Source organism: Bombus pyrosoma, linkage group LG10, assembly GCF_014825855.1.
Source record: "Bombus pyrosoma isolate SC7728 linkage group LG10, ASM1482585v1, whole genome shotgun sequence".
Lineage (NCBI taxonomy): Eukaryota > Metazoa > Arthropoda > Insecta > Hymenoptera > Apidae > Bombus > Bombus pyrosoma.
This window is the reverse complement of record NC_057779.1, coordinates 744,377-766,599: the sequence shown is the minus strand read 5'-3', so window position 1 is coordinate 766,599 and position 22,223 is coordinate 744,377. Positions and strand designations below refer to the sequence as shown.

General features: G+C 27.0%; 9 protein-coding genes and 1 non-coding gene across 13 annotated transcripts; 5 read left to right on the top strand and 5 right to left on the bottom strand.

Moving 5' to 3' along the window:
- Positions 1-432: 432 nt before the first annotated feature.
- Positions 433-3,902, bottom strand: LOC122572124. Its single transcript, XM_043736735.1, has 6 exons — positions 3,200-3,902; positions 2,284-2,952; positions 1,716-2,218; positions 1,238-1,634; positions 772-1,122; positions 433-623 (listed from the first exon to the last, which is right to left on the bottom strand). Exons 1-6 carry the CDS (start codon positions 3,209-3,211, stop codon positions 567-569), a joined length of 1,989 nt encoding a protein of 662 aa, XP_043592670.1. The 5' UTR covers positions 3,212-3,902; the 3' UTR covers positions 433-566.
- Positions 3,903-4,042: 140 nt separating this feature from the next.
- LOC122572141 (eukaryotic translation initiation factor 4E-1A-like) lies at positions 4,043-5,523 on the top strand. Its single transcript, XM_043736777.1, has 4 exons — positions 4,043-4,195; positions 4,594-4,772; positions 4,863-5,180; positions 5,273-5,523. The coding sequence occupies exons 1-4, from the start codon at positions 4,166-4,168 to the stop codon at positions 5,385-5,387; spliced, it is 642 nt and encodes a 213-aa protein (XP_043592712.1). The 5' UTR covers positions 4,043-4,165; the 3' UTR covers positions 5,388-5,523.
- A 494-nt stretch (positions 5,524-6,017) lies between these two features.
- On the bottom strand, positions 6,018-7,367 carry LOC122572138 (fas-associated death domain protein). Its single transcript, XM_043736774.1, has 4 exons — positions 6,703-7,367; positions 6,442-6,597; positions 6,232-6,362; positions 6,018-6,158 (listed from the first exon to the last, which is right to left on the bottom strand). Exons 1-4 carry the CDS (start codon positions 7,034-7,036, stop codon positions 6,027-6,029), a joined length of 753 nt encoding a protein of 250 aa, XP_043592709.1. The 5' UTR covers positions 7,037-7,367; the 3' UTR covers positions 6,018-6,026.
- A 269-nt stretch (positions 7,368-7,636) lies between these two features.
- Positions 7,637-9,918, top strand: LOC122572129 (RNA-binding protein NOB1). The gene is made up of 6 exons (XM_043736745.1): positions 7,637-7,840; positions 8,030-8,162; positions 8,245-8,456; positions 8,535-9,000; positions 9,062-9,396; positions 9,500-9,918. The coding sequence occupies exons 1-6, from the start codon at positions 7,769-7,771 to the stop codon at positions 9,758-9,760; spliced, it is 1,479 nt and encodes a 492-aa protein (XP_043592680.1). The 5' UTR covers positions 7,637-7,768; the 3' UTR covers positions 9,761-9,918.
- Positions 9,919-9,991: 73 nt separating this feature from the next.
- Positions 9,992-10,064, bottom strand: Trnam-cau. The gene has a single exon. It is a non-coding gene; the product is annotated as a tRNA-Met (tRNA).
- Positions 10,065-10,298: 234 nt separating this feature from the next.
- Positions 10,299-14,455, top strand: LOC122572111 (ribonuclease P protein subunit p40-like). 2 transcript variants are annotated; one of them, XM_043736706.1, is made up of 7 exons: positions 10,299-10,662; positions 10,851-11,067; positions 11,172-11,316; positions 11,459-11,623; positions 13,574-13,699; positions 13,781-13,964; positions 14,036-14,455. In XM_043736706.1, exons 2-7 carry the CDS (start codon positions 10,948-10,950, stop codon positions 14,376-14,378), a joined length of 1,083 nt encoding a protein of 360 aa, XP_043592641.1. In that variant the 5' UTR covers positions 10,299-10,662; positions 10,851-10,947; the 3' UTR covers positions 14,379-14,455. The 2 variants fall into 2 exon arrangements, with proteins under 2 accessions (XP_043592641.1, XP_043592642.1); XM_043736707.1 differs by lacking the exon at positions 10,299-10,662 and having other exon boundaries at positions 10,672-11,067.
- On the top strand, positions 11,512-13,698 carry LOC122572108. 2 transcript variants are annotated; one of them, XM_043736702.1, is made up of 2 exons: positions 11,512-11,919; positions 11,989-13,698. In XM_043736702.1, exons 1-2 carry the CDS (start codon positions 11,658-11,660, stop codon positions 13,227-13,229), a joined length of 1,503 nt encoding a protein of 500 aa, XP_043592637.1. In that variant the 5' UTR covers positions 11,512-11,657; the 3' UTR covers positions 13,230-13,698. The 2 variants fall into 2 exon arrangements, with proteins under 2 accessions (XP_043592637.1, XP_043592636.1); XM_043736701.1 differs by having other exon boundaries at positions 11,512-13,698.
- A 301-nt stretch (positions 14,456-14,756) lies between the features above and the next one.
- Positions 14,757-19,203, bottom strand: LOC122572105 (kinesin-associated protein 3). The gene is made up of 17 exons (XM_043736699.1): positions 19,023-19,203; positions 18,748-18,865; positions 18,492-18,657; positions 18,208-18,414; positions 17,991-18,127; positions 17,591-17,918; positions 17,342-17,520; positions 17,004-17,273; positions 16,701-16,919; positions 16,460-16,625; positions 16,237-16,362; positions 16,067-16,171; positions 15,870-15,955; positions 15,599-15,785; positions 15,437-15,527; positions 15,204-15,345; positions 14,757-15,070 (listed from the first exon to the last, which is right to left on the bottom strand). Exons 1-16 carry the CDS (start codon positions 19,046-19,048, stop codon positions 15,207-15,209), a joined length of 2,550 nt encoding a protein of 849 aa, XP_043592634.1. The 5' UTR covers positions 19,049-19,203; the 3' UTR covers positions 14,757-15,070; positions 15,204-15,206.
- A 53-nt stretch (positions 19,204-19,256) lies between these two features.
- LOC122572113 (inosine-uridine preferring nucleoside hydrolase-like) lies at positions 19,257-20,966 on the top strand. Of its 2 annotated transcripts, none has more exons than XM_043736708.1 (5): positions 19,257-19,291; positions 19,733-19,924; positions 19,994-20,285; positions 20,361-20,497; positions 20,572-20,966. In XM_043736708.1, the coding sequence occupies exons 2-5, from the start codon at positions 19,733-19,735 to the stop codon at positions 20,917-20,919; spliced, it is 969 nt and encodes a 322-aa protein (XP_043592643.1). In that variant the 5' UTR covers positions 19,257-19,291; the 3' UTR covers positions 20,920-20,966. The 2 variants fall into 2 exon arrangements, with proteins under 2 accessions (XP_043592643.1, XP_043592644.1); XM_043736709.1 differs by lacking the exon at positions 19,257-19,291 and having other exon boundaries at positions 19,548-19,924; positions 19,994-20,108; positions 20,193-20,285.
- Positions 20,967-21,102: 136 nt separating this feature from the next.
- On the bottom strand, positions 21,103-21,878 carry LOC122572115 (bublin coiled-coil protein). The gene is made up of 3 exons (XM_043736713.1): positions 21,630-21,878; positions 21,261-21,444; positions 21,103-21,156 (listed from the first exon to the last, which is right to left on the bottom strand). Exons 1-2 carry the CDS (start codon positions 21,736-21,738, stop codon positions 21,278-21,280), a joined length of 276 nt encoding a protein of 91 aa, XP_043592648.1. The 5' UTR covers positions 21,739-21,878; the 3' UTR covers positions 21,103-21,156; positions 21,261-21,277.
- Positions 21,879-22,223: the final 345 nt, after the last annotated feature.

Genomic DNA, 22,223 nt, shown 5'->3' with positions numbered 1-22,223 from the left:
ACATAAAAAAACACTCCTCTTATATGTTATTTATTTGTTATATATCAAAATTTTGATTTGGAAATATAAGTTGCAATTATAGAAATCGTAATGCAAATTATTAAAGAAGACAAAAATTTCCAGTTTATGTACTAAATATTAGTTTTTAATACGAGTTGTTTGAAAAGAAAAATATAAATTAATTAAAACTATAAGGGTTTTCAGTACTCATAAAATAAAGTTTAAAGAATGTTAAGGTTCATACTAACTAATCCTAGAGAGTTAAAAAATGTATTTAAGAAAAAATAGATCTAACTAAAAATACAGAAAATAATTTTAATAATATTCACAATTGTTTACATAAAGAATATTCTAAGCAAATGTAAGCGTAAAAATCTATAAAGTAAAAACATATCAGTACAAAAGTATTTAAATATAACTCAATTACTAACATTATACTTAAATAAATGCAGTCTCACTCGTTACATTCATCTCACTTCTGAACTAGAATTATGTACACATTCTGCGTAACATCAACCTCTTTTTTAAATCAAATATTAATCGGTATGAGAGTTCAGTTTAACGAATTAAAAGCCGATGTCACCAGTCATATTCTCTAATTCACTGAACATTTGGTCAAGATGCTGAAACAAAAAACATGGAAATTAATATACACTCAAAAATTTATTATATATTTTTAATATATACTATAATTACAATAAACGTAAAATACTATTATAAACATGCTTAATCCGAAATGATATACATAGTGATTAAATATGTTTTACATACATCAGATGGTTCGTTAACTTCTGCAATTTCTCGTTTATTATTTAACGATAAATTTCTACTTTCATCTATATCTTCTTCCTCATCTTCATAATCGTCTTCGTTATCATCATCATTATCATCTGAATCGTCTTCTTCTTCTTCCTCTTCTTCTTCTTCTTCATCGTCATCATCGTCATCATCTATATCATCGTCTATATCATCATCAGAGCGAATATTACATTCCATTTCTTCATAATCTGCTGGCTCTTCCTTAATTTCTGTAAGCATTATCGTTTCTGGAACCGATTCTCTTTCTGTTGAACAAGGTGGAGGAGCTTCAGATGCTGAAGGTATTTGAGGTGGTTGACTAGTCTAAAAAAAAGGTTAATTTTTAGTCCGTCCCATCTAGTCTTGGTATTATTTTTATTATTATTTCATTTTTTCTCATCATTTCCTTGATATACAGAATGTATATGAGTATATTTACCCATGGTTGTTGTTGTTGTGCTGATTTGGCTGATGCAATTGAAGTTGGTGTAGAGGAAGAAGATGATTGCAAATTTGCATTTTGTTCTTGGACCTGAGATGACGTTTTATTTTGCATTTTACCAGAATTATCTTGTATTCTATTTCCTACATCAGTTTCTAGTTTTGCCTCATTTTTTTCGGTATGATTAGCTTTCTGTTCTTTCTTTATTTGTGAATTACTATTTGGTTCTTCTTTAACCTTTTTAACATTAGGTTTAGGTTCTCCAGGAAGACAAGTATTACCACGCTGCCTTCTAAATCTAACAATAATACTTCTGGTATCCCACATTAAATCATGTGCTTGTTTATAAGCAGATATGGATTCATCCACACTATTGTACCTTATAAAAGCATACCTATAGAACAAAACAAAATATATACAATATTATAGAAAGATATATATGATTATTACATATTTTATGAAATAAATAACTTACCGAGTATTTCTCATTTTTTGTGCATACCCTACATCTACTCGAGCAGCTGTTGGAAACTTACTTTTTACTTCATTAACGTTAACAGATTCTGGTAAATTTCCTATGTATAATGTATATGGATCTATTTCTTCAGGCATGGGATTATCTTCATCCCTTAGGGATTTTCTTTCAACTTTCAAATGACCTACTCCAAAGGGTATTTTTTCCAACTCCTTTATAGTTTCATCAATATCCACACTTTCTGCCATCTGTATAAAACAATATCTAGGACCACTGGGACTTTGAAAATGAATATTCTGTATACCAGGATGAAATTCCCTCACAATATCTTTATTTAAATCAGGGTCTGGGAATTTGATTATTAAACTCTGAGCTTTGACTGTTTTGTTATATTCGTTTTCAATTTTCAAAGCTCTTTCTGCATCTTCTCTATTCCATGGTCGACTAGGATAACTTTGGGACATAGGTTTTCTTTGTTTATTCTTTTTAACAACAACTTCTTCCTAAAATAAATAATGAATAATTAAATAAAATAAATACATTTGTTATCAATCTTATTGTATCTTACCAGAACAACTTTAGCATCCTGATCTGAAGTTTCTTCTCCATGTCTATTTGTCAAAATCCCTGGTGGTATAGGAGGCAAAGGATGATTAGGAAGAGGCATGTGATTCATAATTGTATCACCTGTAGAGGCAGTGTAATTATTTCTTTGCCATTCCAAACCAAGGTTATTACTCAATGTTGCACCAAAATATGTTGCTTGATCAAACTGACCCTGAGTTTGCCCAAAACGTGGAAGTCTTCTATTTTTACGATGAAAATTATTTCTTTGAACATACATATTACTTTTATTGTGTGTAAACCTTTCTCGTCTCATGTAATTACCTCTGAGAGGCATTTCTCTTTGAAATGAATTTGCAGTCATATCACGTGGGGGTGGAGGAGGTAAAGGAGATGTTTGAGGTGTTATCCATTGCCATGGTGCAGGAGGATGTGTCCATGCCTGTATAGGTGTAACTTGAGAAGGCACTGGTCCAAATACATGTGGAGGTGGTGGAACTCCACTAGAAGGAGGAGGCATGGGAGGTAATGGTGGTTGTCCTGGTAAAGGTTGTGTGACAGTTGAAGGGGATGAAGATGATGAAGTATAAGCAGGATAGGAACCATCGTATCCAAAATTGATACATTCTTGTTTAACAAAAGATCTCTTTGCTTCTCCATTTTCTTCAGTTACCTGAAGAGTGAACAATTATGAATTAAAAATGGGAAGATATATACAAATTTTGTTATCATAAAAAATTTAGTATCATAATATTATCGGTACTGTAAGATTAGGCCGGTTTGTTAAATACATGAAAATATTCTATAAAACCGCTGTCAAACTAACCTTACTTAAAAATACTATTTATGGAGTAAATATAGATTATTAACATTATTATCATTACTGTAAAATTGCGAGAAATAGAAAAATAAATTATTACCGAGCGTTTCATACTGAAGATAGAACTGCTGATAATCTTGAGAAAAAAATGTCGTTCCCTAAATTATAATGTAAATACATTGTACGACATAACGACAGCCGCCAGTGTCAAGCCACTGGATATTGAAGTGTATTTCAGGAATACCAACCCTTATTTCAAATTCTTTATGTTAAATAGAGTAACCAACATTATTTATTATAATTATTACGGTATAATAAATAATCTATTTCCGCTTTTTCTACATATACATAACGTGTTGAATATATATTGAACAAAATTTTGTTTTTGCTCATATTAATTTACTCCGAACTACTGTGTACGTATTTTTTATATTGTTTTAGTATAATTTTGTTTAAATATCTATAGTACATATTACAAAATTAGATATAGCTTTTTAAAGGTGTATTATATACATGATTTGCTTTACACATAATACTTTATTTAAAATCCCTTTATAACAAAAATCGCAATATCATAAATCAATCATAGATTTACTGAAATGTATTTCTGACATACTTTTAGGACATCTGTTAACAGAAGAATATCTAAAATGTCATAAAAGGAAAAAAACAATTACATAATTAAGAAAAAAATAGAGAATGAAACAAATGCAATCGATGTCATTATATCGGATAAAATGATACGTTACATTAAAAAAAATTCCCGCGATACTAAAATAATATTGGTTCAACATCAAAACGAGGAAAGTGTTAAAAAAAGATTAGATATAGAATCGTATTTCTCGATTGTTTTTTTTTTATAATATTGTAATATAATGGTACTGATGATCGTTTTATTCTTCACTTAATCACCTTATTTAAATTTTATTGCGGCAGTTCTCCGATGCGCCGATGCAATTTCACGTTTCTATCTTAGGGAAAGGAAATTTCGTGTAAAAATTTTGCCGACAGATGCCCTTGCTGTTAGTTCACCGAGCGAGCATATTGTGCATGTAGTTTGTGTGACATGGCTACTAGTAATACAGAAGAAATTGAGGTATTTTCCCCAACATTTTTGCAATATTACGTGCATTGTAAAAATAACACGACAATACTTTCGAATGTATTTACGATTCATACGCTGGGGAAAAAATTGAAATATTTTTTTTATGACAGCGTGGTCACTTCATTGCCTCTTACTCTTACCCCTCCCATCTGCTTTTAAGCATGGTGAAAACTGTCTGTCTAACGAGCTTAAAAAAGACATATTGTATTACTGATATTAAAATCATTTTAAATATTATTTTAATTAATTTTATTAGTACGCTACATGGAATTCAATCCTTAGTATTTTACATTATATAAAATAAAAGAAATCGATACAAAAAGTATTAGAAAGTAAAATTAGCTAGAAAACTAACTAAATTTGAAATTATGATTTGAAATTATTTGCAGGAAGTCGAGAGGAAGGAACCAGAAGTAGTAAACTTCGATGAATTCCCGCCGGAGGTTTTAATTAAACATCCACTTCAACATACATGGACTCTTTGGTATTATGAACCAGACAGAAATAAATCATGGGAAGAAAGTCAAAGAAAAATTACAAGCTTTGATACAGCTGAAGATTTTTGGAGGTAAATTTGGTATCAAAATCCAGTAATATTTGATTATTTATTATTCTTATATATATTTTTAAATTAATAATACTTATATTTTAATAACAGTTTATACAATCATATAAAGGCAGCATCAGAATTAAGACAAGGTTGTGACTATAGTATGTTCAAACAAGGAATCAGACCCATGTGGGAAGATGATGCTAATAAATGTGGTGGAAGGTGGCTTATAAATTTAGATAAAAAGCAAAGAAATACAGATCTAGATCACTTTTGGCTAGAAACACTTTTATGTATGATTGGTGAGGCATTTAATGGATATTCAGATGATATTTGTGGGGCTGTTGTAAATGTAAGGCCAAAAGGAGATAAAATTGGTGTATGGACTGCAAATGCCAATAATGAAGATAGCGTTATAGAAATTGGGTAAATAATATATATTTGTATAACATATACCATGATATATATGTAAAAATATTTATTGGTACAAAATCTAATTACTTCATTTCTCTTTACAGACGCAAATTAAGAGAAAGATTAAAAATTGCATCAAAAGTTACTATAGGCTATCAAATACATAAAGATGTTATAGTTAAAGTAGGGAGCCAAACAAAAAATGCCTATGTTGTTTAAATCCTATTAATATCATGTTATTATCACTATTCATTAAAATTTTCTCAAATAACATTACACATATATTATTAATATGGATATTATGCAAAATTTAGATTACTAAACCAAATAAATAAAAGAAAAATTTAATGAAGAATGTTTAAAATCTACATTTTTATCATAACTAAATATTTTCTTAGTAAAATCTCTGATCAGTAGCTAATAAATATGTATATTGGGATAGATGTATATTATTGATATAAAATTTATATCAGTATAATGTATAATTTAAAAATAGATTATAAAAAATATATGGATTGCTGTATTTTTTAAGATATAGCATACATCAATTACAGTTAATATACTGATATTTAATTGAATAGTTTTTCTATGTACATCTTCTTCAATGTTACTTATATGAACAACAAAGACTGCTGTAACAACATTTTTTAAAAAACCTACATACTAGGTTGCCTTTTGTAAGTGGTGATCCAAAATACAGCAACCTATCTCACTTTAAGATAGCATAGAAATATTTAATAATATTCTCTTAATTATTTGAAAAATCATTATGTTCAAGTTTTTCTTACAAATATATCAAAAACATAAATTACTTTTTATGCATGTTATTTTTTTTTATTTTCAATTTCCTTTAAATTATTAATTATTCGATTCTAATATTAGTTTCTCAACAACTTCCTTCAGATCCCTGCGTCTTGCTTTCTCTAGAGCATGCATTAAATTTATTTTCCAATTATTGTTACTATACTGAGTCATATATAATTTCAAAGCCTAAAAATTATTTATGTTACTTTTATGTAAAGAATTTTATGTGAAATAAATCCATATTATAATTATATCTTACTTCGTAACTCTGTTCTTTCAAGTGAAAAGGATGTTTGTGTTGAATTATATCAATTTGGTATTCAGGAACTTGTAAATATCTGAGAGTATCTCTCCAAGAGCGACCAATTCTTTCACTTATACGTGATAATACTCAAAAAATATTTTTCACGTTAATTTTATGGATAAATAAAAATAAATATATATATTGAGAAGAATAAATTATTCTTACTCATTTGTTGTAACATAGCTTCCTGTGTAGGACGACTGCTTCTAAGATCTTTGTACTGTAATGTTGATTTATTTTCCACATCATCAAGTACTTTTATTTGTGATGATCTGTTTTCAGTTATATATGATATTTTACATTTATCCTCATCTTTATTCTCTGTTATGTATTGCAAAAGTTATTTAGCATAATTAAAAGTGTTATACTAAGACAAAAATGCAGAAACTGGACTAAAACAGATAATAAATGTTAAAACTAACTTACCATTTGATTCCTGATACATATTACGTGATAAAGGATATTGCGTGTTTTGAATATAAATTTGATAATTCTTTAATTTGCTTTGTATTTGAAAATCATTCAAAAAATTATTTGATATATATAGAAGTGGTTCCACATTATAATAGCTTAAAACATTACGTTTTTCCAATGTGTCCAATAATGTTGATAAATCTTTAATCTGACTCAGTTTGCGATTTGAATCTACAGATTGCTTATAGTATTCCTTAAGTATATTTAATGCAATTTTATTAACATGGCCTTCAGCAGCTGATAAGAATTCTTTACGTAGACATATGTACTCTTGTTCCATTTTCATACTGGTTAGAGGAATCCCCTTTGTCAATTGAAAAACTTTTTGGTCACTGCTTAATGTTTTTCTCAATAATTTAGAAGTATCAAATGATCATCTCAACATTTTTATATAATTTAATTTCATATTCCTTTAATGAATATTTCTTTATATAGTTTCATTAACTTAAGTATAACAAATTTCGTAGTAATATTAGGGAATATAACAATATAGATAAATAAATATAGATTTTATTCAGTATGTAGTTGGTAAGTAGTATAACTGTTATTTTAAAGTTTTATATAAAATTGAATGTTTAAATATACAAACTTTGTCAAGAACAATTGTAAACATTTAAAAACACTAATGGATGACAACAAAATATCTGATAATTTACTTTGTTTATCTTTAATCATATGATTAAGCAATCAGACACTGCTAACATGGTTTTAGGGATTGTTTACATGAAAAAATATGCTATATTTGTTTGATATTTAAACAAATGGTATTCTTTTCTACAGTTTTCTTAGCAAACGATCTTCTTTTACACATTTGCTAATTATGATTTATAAATAAATAAAATTAATTCATGTAGTTTAGAATATAACTATATATAATAATATAGTGTACTCGTATGCTCAACATACACCCATATATAGTATTCATAAAAACGTGCATTAACCTTAACAAAGTGCTAAACTTCTATAAAACGCGTGGATATATACTTATGAAAGATTTATATTATAAACATTGTTAAATATGAATGCAACACAGAAAGTGCAATACTTAGTTGTTGATACAAGTGCTTTTATCCAAAATGCATCCTTACAGGTAAAGTTTTTCTTATATCAGTGTAATGTCTCAATATGATTTACTTATTTTTTAAATATAATTTCATTAGTAACATTTATATTAATTATATGTTAATTATATTTGTCAATATTGATTTTATATAATCTTTCAATATTATATGGCTGTTAGTAATATAATAATAAAGATGAAAAATATTATGAATTTCAGGATGTTGGTGTAAATATAATAACAGAGCAAGATGTAGTAAATGAAGTTACAAATAAAAGACAATTAAGAAGACTTGTCGTCTTACCATATGATTTAAAAATACAAAATGCATATTCTGAAAACATTAAATTTGGTAAAAAGATTTAATTTTTGTCCAGTAATGTCTTAACATATTAAATTGTAAATTTAATGTATATTTTATTTCATATTTATAGTGACAGAATTTGCTAAAAAGACTGGTGATTACACTAGTTTATCAGCTACTGATATAAAAGTAATTGCATTAACATATCAGCTGGAAAAAGAAAAAATAGGAACTGATCATTTAAGAATTAAACCAACAATAGCACAGACTCTAGATTCCAATGTTCAGAAAACTGAAGATCTTCGTACACCCTTAGCTGGCTTTTATATGCCAGAGAAAAATGTAAATGTTTTTTAATTTAAATTAATACAGTAATTTATTAAATGATTAATATGATAATTAGATTCTTTTAATGTACAGAAAGATGTTGTTGAAGATAATACAAAAAAATATAATGATGAGGAGTCAAAACAAGAAAAATGTATAGTAAATAATAAGAAGAATGAGATAGAAACAAATATGGAAAATAGCATAAAGAATATGAGTTATGAAAAAACAGAAGAAGAATCAGACTATAAGGAATATAGTGCTAGTGAATCCGATTATGAAACAGCAGATTCTGAAGTACATCAAGACAGAACAGAAGATTTATCTACAATATTTTCAAAATTAACTTGTGAATCAACAGATTTTATAGTTCAAGATAGAAATAATATTGAACATAATATTGATAATATTCTTGTTCCAATTAAAGAAAACTATGATGATACAGATCAGCATAGTGAATATGAAAATGGCAAAAGTGATGATAACAATGATAATAATTATGAATATGATGATGAAGATGGCAATGATAATGATGATGATAGCGGTTGGATTACACCTGGTAAGATTTTTCAATATTTTATATAACTATCTGTATGAATAAAAAGTATCCTTTATTTCAGGAAACATTTGTAATATAAAGAAAGAACTTGATTCAGACTTTCTTGAACAAAAATCTGTAACTGTTGCATGTTTAACAATGGACTTTGCTATGCAAAATGTTTTAAAACAAATAGGATTAAATGTGATTTCATTAGATGGAAGAGTAATTAAACAAATGCGGACGTACATTTTTAGATGTTATGCGTGTTATAAAACTACTAGTATTATGACAAAAGTTTTCTGTCCTAGTTGCGGTAATAAGACATTGAAAAGAGTTGCAGTTACATTAAATGACGAAGGAGAACCAAAAGTTCATATCAATTTCCGGAAGCCAATTTCAAAGAAAGGAAAAAGAGTATGAATTTCATATTTTTTTATTGTTAATAAATATGTTAATATTAATATTCTTAGAATAATAATAATAATAATAATAATGTAAACATTTTATAAATTTTTAGTTTTCTTTGCCGCTCCCAAAAGGTGGAAAACATGCAAACAATCCTATTCTTTATGAAGATCAACCATTACCTCATCAAAGACCATCAAGACTAGCACGTACAAAAAATAATCCTTTAGAAGATGATTGTATAGCTGAATATTCTCCGTTTATTATGCGCGACGTACATTCTAAATCAGCTATGTTGGGCATAAGAACGAAAGGTCCTGTCAAATATTGGATGCAAAAAAATCCGAATGAAGTCAGAAGAAGAAAAAAATAATTATTACATCTTTATCTTTGTATTTATATCTACATTATAGAAAAAAAACCTTTTTGAATATATAAATTAAGTACTGTGTACCTATAATTTTTATTCTAATATTATAGAAATACTTTAAATAAATAAATGAATAAGTTATGCACTACAGTTAATAAGAATTAAGTACTTTCGAAAATTATTTCAATTTTACCAATAAAATATTTACTATTCATACAAATATGGAAAAAAAATTGCCCCGGGTGAGGATCGAACTCACGACCTTAAGATTATGAGACTTACGCGCTGCCTACTGCGCTACCGAGGCAGGTAGTTAGCTTTCTTAAAATAATATAAAAGAAGGATTAAATTAATAATAAACAAAATATAAACATAAGATAACAAAAACACATGTACTCATTTTAAAAGATAGCAATGCATGATGGCTGCCTATATAGTATTTGCGCATAAACATTCTAACAGTAAGAATATTTATATCTAAACTAAAATAAATAATTTTATTTTACTCTTTAACCCGTTGAATGCCACGGGGGATACTGGTGACCAGGGCGTCAAGATTAGTAGAAATACATAATTTGAACAAATGTTAATAGTTATAAATTTTTTATTATTACCACTGTTACTACAATGGTGTGACGAAATTAATGCAGTATAAAACATATAAAAATAGCTTTCTTTATACATGAAATATAGTTCCATTATATGCGCCCCCACCAGTGGCTGTCGAACATGGGAGAAACTCTCTTTTTCCGTGTTTTACCTTAATGAACAATAACCCTAAGAAACTTTCGACTTTAAAGGTGTTTGATGACAATTAAGTTCTTTAGAATTATTGGGGGTCCGAATAATACTCATGGTTATACAGATGATGACCATCTTGACCGAAAGGTGGATTATGGTTTATGGTAAGTCCCGGAACGTAACAACGTGGAACAATTATTTAGCAACGCGAAGAAACAATATGAGATAATTGATAATCGCAAAAAATAAGTGAATTGTGCAAAATCGCACTTCAGCGCCACGGAAGTCACTGGTGATCTTAGTGAGATAAATTCATTAATGACCATTATACACCGTAACATATCTCTTGTAGGTAATATTTCAACATTACATGTATCGCATAATAAAAGATTCATCGTGACGCCACGGGCAATCCCTGTAAAACTAGCGTGCCATTCAACGTGTTAAAAATGCTTAGTCCAGAAGTATGGAACTTTAAACCACCCCAACATCATTTTTCTACCGAAAAAAGAAATTACAAGAAAAGTGATGTGCCAGATGTAGTCAAATTACATTATTTTAACCATTCTGTATGTAAAAAATGAATTGTAACCAATATTAATTTCAAATTTCATAAAAATGATGCTTTAAGAAATCTTTACATAATTCGCAATTACTGTTGGATTTTTGCCAGATATCTTTGATACTTCCTGATGCAGCTAGAATTCCGGATGAATTGCGAACTTGTCTTTCGGAAGACAGCGATTATTATCGAGTTAATGGGCTGAATGTATTTGAATTAATAAACAAAGAATTCATCGAAGCATTCGTTAAGAAAGGTAATCTATTAAATAATTTCCATTAACGTTTTTCAATGTTTGTCAATTGATCTTTATTTTTTGTGCAAAAATTTGATTGAAAATATAATTGAAATAATAAAATGTTTTATTATATTCCATATATTTTTATAAATGCTTCCAGGACAGTTGACACTTTTAACAATAGGAAATAGAATAGATGTAGACAATTCAGTTGCTGTTACACCAACTGGACATTTAATATTATCTTTATTAACAGAAGATTTTCAAAAGCTTGGTTTAGAAGGCAAAGCTTCCTTTTTTGATCGTAAAGTGCAGACACGTTATGGTAAGTTCTAAGAAGAAAAGTAATAGAATTCAAAATGCCAAGAAAGCACCAGGTACATAAGCTAGTAGATCTAGCATTATACTCTATTGGAGAATTTGTAGCTGTTTTTGGTAGATACTTGACAAAACATATTTGTGTGATTTCTAAAACAAATCCAGAATATGGACATTCTAAGTTACATTCAATGTTGAAATTTATGAAACATTTACTAAGTTACAATGTACCTAGACATCTATATGATAAAATGTCTAGAACAGTATTAACTGCAATTGTTAATCTAGTCAAAGAAACTAGGGGTTCGTATAATGAATATGCTTTAACTGCAACTTTTTTGTCAGAAATAACAGTTGCTCTTCATTTAACAGAAGTGGTTGTAGATACACATTTAAAAAGAATTGAATTTTCTGCTTGGCCTAAAATTATGCGTCATATTCTTTATAATAAATTACCTGATATGGTCGGACTTGAAGTTTTGGATTTAGGCTCAGGATCAGCTGGTTGGAGAACATCTGATATTGAAAAAGTTATTATTAGTGGCGTAACTGCTATGCCAAATTTAGTATGTTTTATTTTATGCTTTGATTGCACAGATAGTATTATAGCAGCTCTAGCTCAAAACTGTAAAAAGCTGCAGCAGTTAGATGTAACTGCATCTAGATCTGTAACAGATCGGAGTGTTGGTCCTTTACTTTCATGCAAATATTTAAAAAAAATTAAGTTATGTAAAACTTCTGTGACTGTGCCTGGTTATGCAACTCTCTTTCTAGAACACTTAAATATAGAAGATATTGGTAGATGTGATGAATTTGGATATGTTTTAGAGCATATTCATCAGAAAAATATTAACAATACAAATTCTTTTCATATAAAAACATTTGAGAGCCGAAATTTCAATGTGGAACATTTATATCTTTTAATTGATATGTGCCCATATATTACAAGTCTTTGTATATTACGTGATGAAAGAATTATGGATCTTACGATTTTAGCTGCACTTAATTATTTAACAGAATTAAAACTTCTATCTTGTGATTTTTATGCCCATGGAATAAAAACACTATTAGAAATAAAAGGTTGCACAATTACAAATTTACATTTGGAACATGTAGATGGAATTGACTTAAATGCACTTATATTTATAAGTCAATATTGCCCAAATATAAACAGTCTAGTTTTTTACAACTGTGAATTCTTAGAACAAGCACCAATTTATCCAAGAAAGTTTGCAATCCCACCATTTCAGTATTTAGAAAGAATCAAATGTGTAGTAGAATGTGCAAACATGCATCTAGAGTTTTTACTCTCTCATTGTAAAAATATTAAATTTATTCAATTGGGTTCATCAACTGGTATTGGAGATGAAACAATAAGAAGAATATTTTCAAAAAATCCAATGCATAAACTAGAAGAGCTCAAAATATTGTATAGTCATGATTTATCAATGAAAACTATACAATTATTAATGCATTCTTGTGATAATTTATATCGTCTATCAGAATTAGAGAACTGGCAAGGAATATCTCCCACAGAATTAGATATGTTTAGAGAAGAGTTAAAAAATACTAATATTAATTTGGACACAAGTCCAAGCTTATCTTTTGCATAATACAATATTAAACTTAACTAGATATTTATAAATGATTCAAGAAAAAAAAAAATATGTATATATATTATGTAACTGAATGAAACAAATTTATTATATATATATATTATATAATTTATTATATATAATAACGAAAATAATATATGTCTATTTGTATACAATATTTAAAAGTATAAAAAATCATAAAAAAATAAAAGTATTTATATATGTAAATTTCTTTTGTTTTTACAAAAATACAAATAGCGATTAAAGCTTCTAAGAGTTTACTGATTTAGATTATGTTTTTGAGTCATTAACATGCACATATCTTTCTTTATCTTTTTTTTATCGGTAACGTGAATCAAAAGTTGTAACTATTGATTTAAAGTCTGAAAATTTTACACCTGGCAAGAAGAATTATGAACATGTTCGAACATCACTAAAGGAGCGTCTTAATACAAAATTTGATGTTATTGTGTCATGGAATCCACCAGGTAGATCTTTTATTATCTTTTAAACTTTACATATTTTTATGATACATTTTTATTCTATTTATTTTATTTTTATATTTTCAGATGAAAATTTGTGTCCTTCATCTGTGGCAGCATGGTTCCATAAACACAAATACAGTGTATCTCTTTGTCAGCAAACGTTTTTACAAAGAATTGAATATTCTTTACCAATACCGATAATTTCGAATGAATTTGATAATGACAAATTTTTTGAATGGCTTGGAATTTTTAGTATTTGTGGTAACTTGTATGTATAGTAAGTTTTAAATAAATGTTCGAACGGATTTAATTTTTAAAATAATAAATTAATTTTTTCAGGAAGAGCAATATAGAGAATGATTATGTAAACACATATAAATATCCATTACCAGTTATAAATGTTGGTCAAGTATGGTATTTACAATGGACTGGTTTCTTCACAACAAAACAAATTAAAGCTTTCTACAGTATTGTAGAAGAATATGTATCAATGAAAAACAGTTTACCTTGGGTTGCTTTACATGTCCAAGGATTTTTAGATAGCCCTGTTAGTTGGGATTTAAAAGAACATACATTTTATACAGATGGTGACAATAGCTACACTATTGTATTTAGGCCAGGTGCTCATTCTATTATACGCAAAAGTTTAAGCTCAAATAATAAACTAAGGATCTTTCAATAATTGTAAATTTTATTGTAATTGATGACAAGTATTTTTTTGTAAGAAGAAAAATTAAAATATATTATTGGTAATCCATACTTCCACTTATTACGATATATAGAATAATAAATGCTTGGGAATAAGACTACTTTTTAACACATATAACATTGTTTTACACCAATAGTTCAATATCTAAATTTTCAATATTTAAAATAAAGGAATGTGTATCTGATAGTTGAGTAAAGAATACAATTTTATATACTGTCTTGATATAAAATAGACTTTTATAAATTATTAATTCGGGCTATGGGGTTTTACAATTTTTTGTTTCTTTTGCTGCTGCCTATCAATTTTTTGCTATTAAATGTTATGCAACAGAAGCATATGTGTAGTACCGTATTAATTTGTAGCATAATAGCATTATAATATTGCACATGCTAAAATATATAGTGAACAAAATTATCACATTAATTGTATCAATTATTTTATAAAGATACAAAGCTAGAAATCAGTCTGAACTAAATATTTTCATTCATAAATTAAATTAATTTATAAAAAATAAAATATTACATTATGAGATCAAAATAATTTATCACGTACACAGTTTTTAAAGCTTTTTAAGATTTGTCCATGAATAAATACGTATATAATAAACTATTTTAAAGCTGCTATAGATGTTAATTTTGTTGCTTCAATCGTGCATAGTGCATCACCTAAAATGAGAAGAGTTAATTATGCCTTAATTATCATAATAATTAAAATTAGTTCCATTAAATTCATTAAAATGTACGTAATCAAACAAAGTAACAATTACATTATTAACGTATAATTTTATATAATATTGACCTTCTATATTAGTACATGTGAACCGTCCGATTCAGGAAATTTAACTTTAGAATTGTAATAAAGATCGTCCATACCAGAACTAACGGACATACGAGACTTAGAACGTGCCATAAGTTCACCTAGTTCATCAAAATCTTTATATCTAAAATATGAATATTAAAAAAGTATGTGATGTTATTATACTTAATAATATTATTGGATTTTGAATGGATTTATACATATATGTAGCTTACCTACTAACTGGACGACTTTGATTTTCAGATGACTCTGATGAATTTTTCATAATTGAAAATCGATCATCTGTATTAAATGATGCTACATTACCTGTTAAATGTATAACATTGATTCAATAACACAACATTTATTTCATCAAATAAAATATAAAAATCATTTACCCGATGGAAAGAGCATTGTATGCTTTAAGAGATCACCATTCATAAATGGAGAAAGACTGTCGTCTTCTTCTGGTAATAAGTGATTGCTACTATCATTTGTTATAGATTCTACCATTTCCAACCATTGTTGATTGTGTGATCTGAACTTTTCTACTGTTATGCGAGCTGCCCAATTTTTATCACACATCTAAAAGTTCATGATACAAATTTATTTATTGTTCTAAAATAATATTACTCAGTATATGTAAAATTATTTTACAAATCTATTTACCGCAATAACATCTAAACACGCATCACATACTTTCCTAATTGCTGGATTTTTATCATGCATAAGATCTATTAAATACCCAGGTGCTTCTGCAAGTAACAAAAATATTTCACCAACAAGAAACATGTCAAATTTTCTATTTTTATATAGGTTTTACCAATGCTATGTTTTGATAACAAAGCAGGAAGTTTGATTATTACCATTACCAGTCTCGCGTATTAAATAATCCCTTGTCGAATCATGTTTAGATATTTGATAAAAAACATAAATTATTTGTAAAACCATTTCATCATCCTCTTGTTTTGCTAAAAAAAATGATTTTTATTAAAATAATATTATTGTTTATACATATTTGTAATAATATACAAACCTTTAAGAAGCTCAATAAGAGAAAGCAATATATCGGCTTTGCACAGTAAACGTGCACAATCTTCGTCAAATGCAGCAGTACCCAAAAATATTACAATTTCAAGTACTAAATCGTCTGGAGCTTTACCTGGATAAAACCAAGTGTGTATAAATGAAATACAAAATATTTAAAAAATCAATATTTGAAAATAAGGTGTTTATATAATTTGATATGAATGTTGAACCTGGAACAAGATTATTGCGTATCCATGGTATCAAATCACATCGATGAAGTATTTGCGAATAATCCAAATCAGGTAGTTCTAAATTTCCTAATACACCTATAACTTCAAGCACAAAATCTTGAGAATCTGATTGATTTAAGGCCATAGCAAAATCACCCACAAATTCCTAGCAGTAATTAAAGGTAATATTTAAATATTTTTCTTAAAAACAATTGTTTCATACAATAATTTAATTACTTACAACAAAGTTCTCTTTTGTTGAATCGTGTTGAGAAATATTTCGAATCATTTTCATTATTAAAGGATCTTGAGTCCGAAATGCTTTTTTTATGAGACCTTGTAAACGATTGTTTTCTACCATAAGTTGCGCGTTTTTGCCGTTAATTGCTAGATTTATACCAAGTGCAATTAATTCCAACTTTGGTTGATCATCTTCAGAATTTAGGATCATATTTGTGATCTTAAAAACGTTTAAATATAATATAATATTTTATATGAATCATAAACGTTATTTATAGTTATACTGAAATACTTTGTTACTTACCATTTGGATACATTCAGTATTTGTAAACATAGCTTTTACTTTATCATCCATACTGGCATGATATAATAAACCCAAAATTGTCGTTTTATTTTTAATGTCACTTTGACCAAGTAGTTTAATTAACTTTGGTAATATACCCACTCTTATCATTTTTGCTCTGAGTTTTGCATCAAAGGAAAGATTGAATAATAATTTTAAAGTACTTAGAACAAGATCTGCATTATTGCTCTGAAGAAGTCTTGGAATCTTTTCGATAATATTTTTCTCTGCCTAAAAAAATAGTTATAAATAAGTAAATATATACTACTATTATGTGAATTCCCAGTTTAAAATGTTACCATAAGATCCTTATTTTCGCGAAATATAGATAATTTTTTTAGAAATGCAATAACAAGTATTAACAGATCTATATTTGTCCTATCTAATGTTTTGATGAGCATACCAATTACATTCTTTTTGCGCATTTTTCTTTCAACTTCCATATTTTCAGCAATATTTAATAACAAATAAAATGCAACTGTAAAATAGGTATATATGTAATATTTAAAGAGTATTAATATTAACAAAATATGAAATTATGTACCAACCTCGCAATAGTTGTTCCTGCTTTTTTATTAAATTTTTGAATTTTTTACGACTTTTCTCAAGTTCTTCTTTTAATTTCTTTATATCATTTTCAGTTACAGTAACAGTTACCTCATTAGATCGTTTTTTAATTTCATAATCTAAAGGACCATCTGTATTCCAAATATCATCAATGACTTTTGTTCTCTTGTCGCAATTATCATTTCCAGTTGAAAAAAATGTCAATCCTGTAGTATTTTCGAAATGTCGCCTACGTTTTTCCATATCCTCTTTCCATTGGTCATATCGACGTAATTCAAAGTCAATTATATCCATACACAATGATCCAATCTAAATATGGATTATTAATTGTTAAATATATTCTTATCTTTTCCCATTCTACTTTATTCTTACAGTACTTACCCTGTATTCAAGAACAATATTATGAAATTGACTATATGTTGAAAAACAGAAGAAAATGTATACAATATTTGTAGATAATTCTATGCTCCTTCTCCAATCTTCTCTTAGAACTCTAGCTAAAGCACTTAACAAAGATTCTATAAAAATTTATATTAATTATTTATAATCAGAACAGCAGATGAATGTAAGTTAATAACTATTATATAATATCTAATACCATTTTTTGTTAATTCATGAAGATTATCAGGTACTCTTGCTAACTGTAGAATTAGTGATGAACCTTTGATTTTTCCTGGTATTTCTTCATATAACAATTCAATATAATTATCAACGTTGCTAATGATTGCTCGTTCTGTTTCACCATTATCTGTAGATACTGAATTTGATGATGTTGGTCTTGACAGTTGAGAATTATTATCACTGTCTACCATAAAATAAATATATAATAAAAGAAATGGGAAATATCATTAAAAAAAATTTCTTATGTATATGCAAACTTACTTATAGCATCATTTGTTTTACGATTTTGAAGATAGTAAATTAATTGTTCTACTTCATGAAGCTTCGATTCATGTATCAAAGAACATTTTTCAATTACTTCTTTAGCTAAAAGTGATACATTTGTGTCTGAGTTTAAACTTTTTAGTCGAATTATTTTTTGACATTCCTATAAATGTATTGTAATTTATAATCACATAATCATTCCAATCTTCCCAATTTTTCCAATCAAAATAGAAATAAATTATTTAAAACTTACTTTGCGATCTCCTAACATAGGATCTCCTAATTCACCCAAGATTAATGCTTCAACATCATAATTTACTACTAAAGCTCTCTCTGTTGGATGCACATCTAAAGTGCCAGATCTCACTTTTCTAAATTTGGAAAATGCATATAATATAGTTATAAACTATGTATCAATTCAAAAAAATATTAAATATTAAATATAAAATCTAAATGTATATTTCTCAAATTCATGTAACAACTATATAATGTATAATTCATAGTATATTGATGTGATAAAATACTTACCGTTTTAGAAACTTTGCCTCATCCATTTTAATATTTTATTTGCAATTTAAAACATGAAAATATGGTATATATTATGATATTATTTTGTCAATTCTTCTGTAATTACTTCATTTTCAGGGAAAAAATCAAGATTATAACTACCGTTTATAATTCGTTTAGGTCCTTTCGTCGCCCTGTTATTCCAATATCTTTTTGGTTCAAAACTACGCCATCTACTATAGCCTAATGTATTATCTTCGAACTTCAAACTATGATTAGCAGTAGATAAGGTAATAATAATTTAGGAAAATATAAGAAATATTATTGTTAATATTTTATTATTACAATTTAGTCGATACAGTGTACAATTTAAAAAACTATATAATGGCTAAAATCGATTTTGTCTGCACTTATATTGTAAATTCACCTGCCTATATAGTGCCTTATATGTGATATATATATAACTACATATATGTATACATAAACCTATATCTATTTACATCTGGAGTTAAATTAAATCAAATCTTAAAGTGTGTTTAATGAGATTAAAATTAATGTTTGTTACAAACACCTACAATAAGAAATTAAAATATTTAACACCTGTACATAATAATTTAATTTAATATACATTTATTTTAATTATAACAAGTAAAATATCTGTAAACCATAAAGTAGTAAACTAGTAAGTTCTTTATGTTATAAAATAAAAAGTAAAATATTTTTCAATTAAGATGGCAGAAACTAAAGTTATCATTGATTGTGATGCTGGTATAGATGATGCACTAGCATTAATAATATTAATTGCTGCTCATAAACAGAAGAAAATTCAGATTGAAGCAATTACTTGTGTTAATGGTAATACAACTGTAGACAACGTGGTAAAAAATGTATTTAGAACTTTAGATGTTTGTAAGGCAACAGATGTAAGTTCTAGTTTTTTACATATTCTATGTGCTTTTAACAAATGTATGTTAAATACTTTATTATTTTAGATACCAGTTTATCAAGGAGCATACGCACCTTTAGTTTGCATTAAAAATGCAGTTCAAGATCATTATCATGGCATTGATGGATTTGGAGATGTATATAATACCCAGATAGATACAAGTAAATTAGAACACGAACATGCTGCATATGCATTAAATAGGATTGTATCAAAACATCCCAATGAAGTGAATATCTTATGTATAGGACCATTAACAAACATAGCGTTGGCTATAAAAATGTACCCCCAATTTGTGGACCATGTCAAAGAATTTTACATTATGGGAGGAAATGCGACAGGTGATATTTATTCTCTTTATTTATTTTTATTAATCATGTTTTCGTACTTTTATTCACCTTCATTGTATACATTAGCACAAGGAAATATTACATCTCAAGCAGAATTTAATTTTTACATGGATCCAGAAAGTGTACATATAGTATTTAATAATAATAAAAATCCTTTGAGGCTGTTACCATGGGAAACATGTTTAAAATCTTGTATTTCACATGTATGTATATTGATTTAAGTACTGTGTAAACTACTATCTAATACATATCAATAATTTAATTTAATACTTTTTAGGAATGGCGGAAAGACATACTAGGTAAAATGGATAAACCTTGCATTCAACTTATGAATGATATTGAATATACATATCAAAAGACAAGAAAAAGACAATTTCCTAATTATATTACATGTGATGCAATTTTAGCTGGAATATTATTAAAGCCAGAAATTGCTCAAAATGTAGTGCCATATCATGCTGATATTGAATTAAATGGTACTAGAACACGAGGTCAGGTTGTACTTGATCATTTATTGTCAAATCAACCTAATATACTCCTAATTCAAGATTTTGATTCAGAAAGTTTTAAAAAACTTTTAATATTTTCTGTAGATAACTTAGATTATAATATGACAAATATATAATAAAGTTAAAACTACAATATGTACATGAGTAATATTTTGCGCATATATATATATTTTTATATTTGGTTTGTTATTATATAGAAACACAAGAATGATTTTATATATTACTCAAATTCTAACAGGAATGTTCCCAATTTTTAAATATTTAAACAATGCCACATTGTACTATAAAACAGTAAAAAATATAATGTCATACTGTTTTATTATTCAATATATGTATTTACAATATATTATCATCTGGAACAGTAAAAAGGTTAATTTATTGTAATGTAAAACATTGTAAAAATTTGAAATATATTATTAATGAAGTATAAATATGTATTTTCGGGGTATAATTATACCTATTTCAAACAAAATATTATAAATCCGATTTCACGGAATCCTGGAATTCTTGAAATTGTTTTCTTGCTTCTCGATTTGATTGTAATAACTGAATCAATTCTGCACGAATATCGTCATTTTTTTGTTCGAGGTTATCCAAAACTGAATTAAGCTGATCTAACTGAGCATTTATAGCTTCAAATTCTAAAATCAGAAAATTTGAATACATACGTTTTAATCAATAAAACTATACATTCTATACTTAGAATTTTATTAAAAATATAATATGTAAATATGTATGTGCAAAGAAACTATATATACCAAATACTAGACAAACTAAGAGAACAGTTTATCTATCATGTATATTTTTATATAAAATTATTATTTACCAGCATCATTACAATTTTCTTCATCTTCTTCATTTTCCCATCCGTTTTTATCGCCTTCGTGATTTTCCTTTGGCCACACTGCGTTCTGAACCATATTTTCATCTGCCATTACCTTTATCTACCATTATCGTTCGATGTGATATATATATAAATAAAATTTTGATTATATATATAATAGTACATAAATGTTAAAATTAGCAAAGTTGCAATTTGAAGTGAATAATTTTGCCTTTTATAACTGCTACTGTATGAATACAAATTATATAATTATAATATCAGGTTTTTTGTACATTGCAAATATGCCCTAAATCTAACATATTTCGAAAAATAAACTATTAGTAATCATATGAAAATATAATTTTGTACAAGACATTTAAGATTTAATTATTTTAAAAATATAAATAATATAAATATAAATATTTTTAAATGTATATAAATTATATATATAAATAATATAAATATAAATATTTTTAAATTGCAATATTTTATTAGAGATATAAACAAAATTGCATACTATGCAAACATATGAAATATTCAATAAAATAAAATACAATTTTAACAACTTATAAAAGTAATTTCATAAACAATATTTAG